Raw genomic sequence first — 7,848 nt, 5'->3', positions numbered from 1 at the left:
ATTTTCACTTGGTATACCTCCACCTATTCCGACCATCAGACCAAAACGAAATAGAGCGTCCAAATGTAGAGAGAGAAGATTCCCCGGCAAACATGCAATGACGATACAGTGGCCTCCGACTTTGCCAAATGTATATGAATTATCATCAGATTCCGGCAGAGGCAAGGACTCATGGGTTTCATCCAGCATAGCCTCCGCGGCCGCCATCTCCTCCGATAAGGCGCATAGCCATCCGACAGTGTAATCATTCAGAGACCTGTGGTTTCCAGTTGCCATGGTAGATGTCGGACTGACTCAGTCTGGGATATTGTCAAGTTTGACTTGCAAAGACGGGATTGATAAGTGAGAACGTGGATTCATCAATAACGGAGGGCCTTGCGGGGAAGGATAAGGGGGGTAATTAGGACTGACTCGAAGTAGCCTTGCAGGGACTAGCAGGGAAACATGGTATGAAAATCCAATCATAGCAGCAGCCCACACCAAATTACGAGGCTGATTGATGTTTAGATACAAAAGAAGACAGACAGGTAGATTATGGACGCTCTTGACTACAATAGATAGGGTAGATCGCGTTCCTGCTAGAAAAGGATAAGTCTGCTTCCATTTCTTGATCCTCAGGAACCATCTACTCAGTCAATAAGCGTTGGGTGTAAGTCGGTCAATTATCATGGAAACTGAACTATTAACTTCAAGCAACTATAGAACCCTCGGTATTGGAAGTCAACCGGGATGATAGAAACTAGATAGTAGTCGATGAACTCCTAGATCAGCTCACACAAAGACCAAGTTCTGGCATCAGAATCAGGGTCTATTGTATATGTGGAGCAGTCCTGGATATAGGGTTATAACACGCTGTCGTTGAATCGAGTACTGAGATTCCTATCACATAAAAATGACCATTATTATCCCTTCCTACCACCCATGAAGCGTCTCGCGAGGCAGCAATGGACAAGCCGCATCTTTCTAGTCTTCGACATTTCCATGTCCTCCTACGACCCTCACAAAGAGCATTTGCCAGAGCGGAATGATCTGTCACTGATTTTTACTTTGGGTGCGCCGGTTTATCTCAACCCGCGTGATCCCTCGTTGCCACTCTGGCTCACTGATGTCGATGGCTGATGATTGAGATCACCAGGCGCGGCTGACTTGCCATGGCTGTGGCTGTGTCTGTGCTTCACTTCTCCGTCCTCTCCTTAGTTGCTATGTGCTGTTGTGACTTGGGAGGGGTAAGGCTACGGCCCATAGACTAACTAAACCAAACGGTAGGTGTTAGAGATTTTTGTCTACTAGTTCATGGTAAGATCTCATGGCTTGTACCGAGTCACTATCCATGTAGATAACTGATACACTACACCTATCTGTGATCAGGACAGTGTACTATCTAGGTATAGACCTATTGAAACCGGTTGTATTAAGTCCACATATCAGTCCAATTTAGTGATAGTATCAAAAGATAAATTAGATAGGACGGTCCCAAGCACCACGAGCCATCTTCCCATGTTACCCCCGTCATCAATTTATAAAAGTACAGGCAAATTGAATTTCAATCCCAGAAAAAGGTAAATAAAGAAAATCAAACAAACTTTTCCAAGCCAAGCGAACCCGCTGTGTCGTCATGTCACGTCATGTCACGTCAGATTATAAGAGAGTGCCTCATACCCCCTTGATAGAGAGGGGAGGGGGTAAGGCTATATAATGCACTCATATATCGTAAGATAATGAACTAGGTTGAAGCTCGTCCGATGACGTGTGGTTCTCAGTGTCGAGCGCGTCCATAGCGCGGTTGAGCTCGTGCTCACCGACGAGGATGGTGCCAGCGCGGGCTGTGCTCAGGAAACTGATCTCCACGGCGTCGAGGGACGCGTCAAGGTCCGGCTGGAGGCGGTGGATCGAGTGACCACCACCGGAGAAGGAAAAGTGGGGCTCGTCGACCGGGGATTCAATTGGAACCGCGCTGGGGTAGTCCGCGGCGTGCGTGGCGTCGGCGAGGCGGCTGGCGACGCCGCAGACGATGCCGGTGGCTTCGGGGGAAGCTTGCGCAGGTCTAGCATTACAGGGACGAGGATGTCCTCTTTGGCGCCGAGGAGGAGGCTGGAGTCGTCGTCGGGGTCGGACGAGGCGAAGCGCGGGAGGAGGCGCTTCTCGAGGAGGAGCGAGGCGGCGGGGTCGGCGGCCGTGAGGGTCAGGGAGAGGAAGCGGGGTTGGTCGACTACTAGGGCGGCGGTGAGGGCCTCGCGTAGGATGGAGATGGAGCTGGCGTCGGAGGAGTAGTGATGGTGGGCGGCGCATTGGACCAGACGGAGGGAGCGGTCGACGAACGGGACGATGGCATTCTTGCGCAAGGAGGCGAAGGTCCGGGTTTGGAGCTCGTTGAGGGATGATGGAGGTGGAGTGGCTGGGGGCGAGCGGGGGGAGATAGGGCTGAGGCTGCTGAATGAACCTTGGTTGATGTTGACGAAGGCTTCGGTGTCCATCTCGAACTGGAACCCGCGGTTGCCTAGGGCGTCGATGACCCGTTGCTTGCTGCGGAGGGGAACGATGATGTAGTCGGAAAAGTAGGTGGAGATGAAGAAGATGGAGCTGTTTGGTTAGTTTATCGCCGGAAGAAAGAAAAAGAAACGGATGGTACATACATTCCCGCCATAGCCAACGGACTCGTCAATTCAAGCACGCGCTGGCCAGCCTTAAGCCCTCCCCATACACCTGCATGGCAACAAAGTCATCCTGGCTGATAGCCAGACGGTCCGAAGACGCCGTGCCAGCGAAGCGGTGGATCAAGGGAGCAAAGTACAGGTCCGCCAGCTGTCTGGGACACATGACGGAGCACTCGACGGGGGTGATAGACAGGTTCAGAAAGGCCGACTGGGGGCCTTAAGGGGTGGGACGATTCATCCTGGACAGGGGAGACATCGTGAAAGAGCACCTGCAGGATGGGCTGGAGGAAGTAGGGATAGAGGTCCAGGGGGATATGGACGAGGGCCAGTCTGTCGTCCTGCAGTTGGTTAGAATTGAGGTTCAATATGGGGATGGTAGGACGTACCATGAACTGGACCTGCGCGGAGGTGAGGGAGAGGGAATCCATGGGTCAATTGTAATATCGCACTGATGTGGGAGAAGGATAGCAGGTCATTTCTTCTTGCGCTTGAAGAATTGGAAGAAACCGAGTGGTGTCATGGTTTGAGGAGTTAGTTACGCCATCAGAGGGGAGATGGTGGAAGGATTATAAAAGAGGAGTAGTAGAAGAAGAATAGACAGTAGAAAGTGGAGGAGAAAATGACGAGATAAAGAAACCAGAGCAGGTGACCGATTGTTCCTTTTGTCTCCTTTGTCTCATTTGCGCCGATGACTCAATCAAACTCAAATTGAAGACATCCACTGGATGCAGATTTATAAAGAAATATATGAAGAAATATATAAAGAAAAGAATAGTCACTCTGTGTATCAACCAATAACTACGGAGATTGAACATCCTTATCTTCCCCACATTATCCATTACGCTTATCTTTCTCTCAGCTCCACCGCGACAGGCGCTGCACCCGAGATCGACAAACGTCTGTCCAAGAGTTCTCCCCCATCAATTGGACATCTCTTCAAGAAGGGTGGACAGGGATCGGTGCAGTTCATGATGAATCGAATAGTGTCCATACCATGAAGTAAAGAATTCCACCCCTTTGTGGCGATCAACCAGTGGACTCTTCCATCCATACATACCAAGATAGGGCTGCTCCACAGAGGCAAATAGTAGTTTAGGTACCTGTCTCCATCAGATTACTGAACACTCTGACGAACCGACTAGTTCCTAAAATGATGTCAACTTACTAGACTATACTATACTATACTACATCCTACACTAGGTAAGGTACGAACACAATGATAATGAAACACCCCGCACAGACATCCCAAGCCCTAAAACCACCTAAGTTAACAAAGTACCTATCAACCAACCAACATACCAATCAGTACCTGTCTTCCTACCGTTCCGACGGGGTGGAGACCGGAGACTCTTGTCTTCCCTGTAGCTTGCATAAGGAAACACGATAGGTAGCCCTAACAGGGTGGCTCCTTGGCTGCGGGGTATAGCGACTATCTCAAGGTACTGCCTACTTAGTACTACTCACATAACTCTACTTAGTACATACCGGGAAACCTGACATGGTATGTACTTACCTACCCAGGTACTTATGTATACTGAATAGATAATGGGTTGTGGTGTGATTGGTTTGTGTCGTCGACTAGGTACGTTGGGTAGGTACCTGGTATAAGATGATTACCTAGCACAGGGTAGGTAGGAGGTAGGTAGGTATTAATCAATATAGACCCACAGAAGTATCTACTAAATTGGTAGTAACATACGACGCTCCAGAAGGATCTATAGCCCCGACAATGATACGCCTCCATTCTGTCCAACACTAATAGATCCACTCTCAGTAACGAAGAAAAACAACAGCGCATGATATTTCCTTTCGATAAAGGAAAACTATATCAGTCCAAAACAAACGCCCGCAATGCACAATCCGACACACACAAAGAAGAAGTAAAGCAATATACAAGCAACAACAGAAGGCTCAGGCTCATTCCTCGTCCACTCGAGCCCGCTTCGATCCACGACCCTCGGCCCTCCTGGATCCCGTAGCGCTTCTGCCCAGCTCCCGATCCGGATCCCTCCCCTGTCACGTCGGCAATCAGTTGTCGATGCCAAACGGGTCGGCTGTGTCTTTTTCGAATTGCACGGGGCCGTCGCGAGTCTGTTTTCATTAGCATAGTTCTGTAATCATACACGAAAACGTGTAAAAAGAGTAAAAAAGAAAAGGGAATTACCTCAGCATCAGCCGCACGCGGAATCCCTCCTTCGCCTTACCCAACACCTCAAACCCGTCCCGACTTCTGGATCTTGCTCATCTCACCCTCAGCCCCTGCCCCTCATCCTCGTCGTCCATCTGCGCCTGCGGCCGTAGATACTGTTGATGGCGTCCTGCGCCGCAAACAATGGCTTATCGTAAGGGTTATCCTCGTTGAAGCCCGAGTCCATCCCGCTTCGTTCTGGTTAACAGTCGCGAGTCCCACATGCCCTCCGACGACTTGCGTCGGCTTGGCCAGTCCCAGCGCCACCTTCTCGGAGATGTCGCGGTTTCTGCTCGCGCGCCATCGCCTGGATCTTCCGCTCCGTGCCCATGCGCGACTGCCGCAGCTCGCGCTCCGCCTCCTGGCGCCGCTCGCGACGCAACTGCTCCCGCTCGCGGGCCGCCTCGTCCGCACTGTCCGGGCGACGCCCGAGCGCGACGAGTAGTACGGCGACGGGCTGCGGCTGACACTGCGGGACGACGCACGACCACCGCCACCACCACCACCGCCCTGGCGGAGCTGCCGCGCGCTCCTCGCGCGCCTTCTGAGCCAACGCCCGCAGATGTTCCTCCTTCTGGGCCTTCTCCTTCTCGGCCAGCTTCTGCTGCATCTGGGCACGCAGCCCGCACCTCCTCGCGGGCGTGGCGATCCGCCGTGAACAGCGCCTCCGCGAATTGCGCGAACTTGTCGTTGATAGTCACATCCTGCAAAGCCGCGGCCATCAGCCGCAAGACGCTTATCCAGCGGCACAGTGTAACCCTTGGGATTCTTCCAGTTCGACACAGGCGGGGGGATCTTCCACGCCTCCTGATCCTCAGCGGTGAGCTTCCGGGGCGGGAGTGCAAAATCGGAGGCGGAGGCGAAGGCGGCCACGGGGGATCTTCTTATGCTTAAACTTAGGCCGCTCCATCGGATCATGCTGGCGGTCGACGATCTTCATAATGCGGTCATTCTTGCGTGTAGTATCACCCATCTGGTTGGCGGGGTGTATCGCACGAAGGTCGGCTCCGCACGGCGTCCACCCTTAACATTCTTCGGCTTCTGCGCCTGCACGGCACCGTCCACCAAGCTAGCCAGCGCGTTCTTAGTCTTCTCCATCTGCTCAGCCACCTGCTCCTCCGACGGACGGTCCAGCGAGATCTCGCCCATGTCGACGCGCTGGCGCAGCGGGATCAGGTCCTTGAAGGAGGCGTGCACGATGCGGTCATCGCTGTGGCCGCGGCGGGCGATGGCGTCGTATTTCACTTTGCCTTCCGCGTCGACTTGCACGGCTAGCGCGTTCGACTTGGACGATGTCCCTTTGCGGCCCATGTCGAGGGTACTGCGCGACGAGGATCTCGGGGAAACGCGCCACCGTCGCCGAAATCTTCGGGCGCTCGGGACGCCATCCGGTGCGGTTGCCATAGGGAGGGGGCCTGTTTCTATTATAGACTTAGCTTGCGCTGTTCCTATCGTAAATGACAATTATTAGAGACAGAATGGATCCTCACCCTCAAAACAACCTGCGTCTCGTCCAGCTGCTCGGGCCCACCACCCGCGGACCACGGGGCTGGCATGCTGTGGTAAATCCTCCTCCTCGCCGGTATATTTCGGCTTAGGGAGGGATTTGAAAAGTCCCTCCGCGATAGATGTCATGATGAGATGGGGAGGAAAGTGGGGGAAGAAGGGGGGATGGTAGAGGAAAAAGTTGAAGTTGGAGTGATGATGATTGCTTGATTATCGGGAGAAGTCGCTTTTCCTGTTTGGGGTGTGGCGGTGCGTGTGTGGCTTATATAACCAATCAGTGGCTTGTCTAGTATATCTGTACGGAGTACTACAGCGACATCATGCCTGCAACACTTCTTATTGATTTGAGTATTGAAGAGAAGAATAATAATGATAGTAATAAGGCTCAATAATACTGCCTTCTTAACGCTAAGATCTGATAAGTATAAGTATAGATATGTAAACATTAACTATCAAGATCAGATCTATACAAGCACACTATAATACATACTACGTAGTAATCATACAGACATTATACAACATTCCAAGCAACAAACCAATCCGAACAGATAGGAGAACAGACAAAACCAAAGAAAATAATCCTCACATAGTCATGCAATGCGAATACTAAATCGAATGCGACCGCATCGGACAAGCAACACCCTCACCATCTCTCACCTCAACAAAGTGCTCCTTACCATGATAAATATACCAAATCTTCAACGACTTGGACAAAAGCGGCGCGGGTCATAGAAACCCAGAATATGGAACTACATCACTCGTCAGCTATCCAAACAGAAACCAAATAGAGCCGAGTCAACAAAGTGTGGGAGAACTCACCTTAACCATATCCTTCGCAATCACAAGCTGCCCCCGATCAACCAACGCCGCCACAGGGATAGTAACATCGACGACTTCATCCGGGCGGGGCTCTGCCCTTCACTGCCGTCACGCTTGTTCTTCCCAGACGGATAGTGGCCGTACTCAGCCTTCGTGATGACGAGTCCGCCCTGCGATTCCTCCCTCGCTTGTCGGCGCCGCGTCTGCTCAGCCATGAGCTCAATCGCCTGCAGGCTGTCCGCGCGATGCTTGGGAATCAGCTTCTTCAGCTTCCGGTGTCGTTTAGCGATCGCACGGCGGCGATTCCGGCGGTCCCGGGACGGATGATGCCGAACTCGACGGCGCAGTACAACGCCCAGGGCGCGACAAGCGCGAGGGTAGACGCATCCGACGTGACAGAGTCAAGGGGGCAGACCTTAACAGGGATCTGGATCTTCTGGCCCAGTCTACTCCACGAGAAAGTCATGATCAGACCTTGGGCATCTGTCAGGCCGACGCCGAGGCCCATGCGCGTGAATTCCCCGACTTGGCGTGTTCCCTCGACGACCCACGACAGGGAGAGGTCGGCCGCGAGGGATGTCTGGATCTCAAGCCGCACGGAGCGTGGCTCGACCTCCTGCGGCAGCGGGTAGTGGCCTTCGCCGCTCCATTCGGAGCGTCGCGGTTCGTTGGCCGCTTTGC

The 7,848-nt window shown here is 52.7% G+C and overlaps 4 protein-coding genes across 4 annotated transcripts; all 4 read right to left on the bottom strand.

Annotated features, from left to right (window-relative positions):
* On the bottom strand, nucleotides 1–276 carry P168DRAFT_245669 (uncharacterized protein; the record flags this gene model as incomplete). The annotated part of the gene is made up of 1 exon (XM_024834012.1): nucleotides 1–276. A coding segment is annotated over one exon (276 nt), but the record flags the coding sequence as incomplete, so codon positions are not given.
* Nucleotides 277–1,390: 1,114 nt separating this feature from the next.
* P168DRAFT_293966 (ACT domain-containing protein) lies at nucleotides 1,391–3,229 on the bottom strand. The gene is made up of 6 exons (XM_024837927.1): nucleotides 3,041–3,229; nucleotides 2,864–2,992; nucleotides 2,704–2,826; nucleotides 2,634–2,674; nucleotides 2,011–2,580; nucleotides 1,391–1,954 (listed from the first exon to the last, which is right to left on the bottom strand). The coding sequence occupies exons 1-6, from the start codon at nucleotides 3,080–3,082 to the stop codon at nucleotides 1,702–1,704; spliced, it is 1,158 nt and encodes a 385-aa protein (XP_024688291.1). The 5' UTR covers nucleotides 3,083–3,229; the 3' UTR covers nucleotides 1,391–1,701.
* Nucleotides 3,230–4,433: 1,204 nt separating this feature from the next.
* P168DRAFT_293965 (uncharacterized protein) lies at nucleotides 4,434–6,492 on the bottom strand. Its single transcript, XM_024837926.1, has 8 exons — nucleotides 6,333–6,492; nucleotides 5,856–6,153; nucleotides 5,812–5,815; nucleotides 4,986–5,776; nucleotides 4,905–4,913; nucleotides 4,819–4,853; nucleotides 4,702–4,745; nucleotides 4,434–4,662 (listed from the first exon to the last, which is right to left on the bottom strand). Exons 2-8 carry the CDS (start codon nucleotides 6,151–6,153, stop codon nucleotides 4,572–4,574), a joined length of 1,272 nt encoding a protein of 423 aa, XP_024688290.1. The 5' UTR covers nucleotides 6,333–6,492; the 3' UTR covers nucleotides 4,434–4,571.
* Nucleotides 6,493–7,187: 695 nt separating this feature from the next.
* On the bottom strand, nucleotides 7,188–7,801 carry P168DRAFT_322894 (uncharacterized protein; the record flags this gene model as incomplete). Its single annotated transcript, XM_024840614.1, has 2 exons — nucleotides 7,188–7,415; nucleotides 7,463–7,801. Coding segments are annotated over 2 exons (567 nt in total), but the record flags the coding sequence as incomplete, so codon positions are not given.
* Between the last annotated feature and the right edge of the window lie 47 nt (nucleotides 7,802–7,848).

The sequence above is a fragment of the Aspergillus campestris genome (assembly GCF_002847485.1).
Source record: "Aspergillus campestris IBT 28561 chromosome Unknown P168scaffold_43, whole genome shotgun sequence".
Lineage (NCBI taxonomy): Eukaryota > Fungi > Ascomycota > Eurotiomycetes > Eurotiales > Aspergillaceae > Aspergillus > Aspergillus campestris.
This window is presented reverse-complemented; position numbering and strand designations above follow the sequence as displayed.

Coding starts and splice junctions, on each gene's coding strand:
- P168DRAFT_293966 (XM_024837927.1), bottom strand. CDS start 3,082: ATGGATTCCCTCTCCCTCACCTCCGCGCAGGTCCAGTTCATG. Junction 2,675..2,703: donor ATGACTTTGTTGCCATGCAG/GTGTATGGGGAG, acceptor AAGGCTGGCCAG/CGCGTGCTTGAATTGACGAG. Junction 1,955..2,010: donor CCCCCGAAGCCACCGGCATC/GTCTGCGGCGTC, acceptor GGACTACCCCAG/CGCGGTTCCAATTGAATCCC.
- P168DRAFT_293965 (XM_024837926.1), bottom strand. CDS start 6,153: ATGGGCCGCAAAGGGACATCGTCCAAGTCGAACGCGCTAGCCGTGCAA. Junction 4,746..4,818: donor CGCGTGCGGCTGATGCTGAG/GTAATTCCCTTT, acceptor TAATGAAAACAG/ACTCGCGACGGCCCCGTGCA. Junction 4,663..4,701: donor GAAAAAGACACAGCCGACCC/GTTTGGCATCGA, acceptor GTGACAGGGGAG/GGATCCGGATCGGGAGCTGG.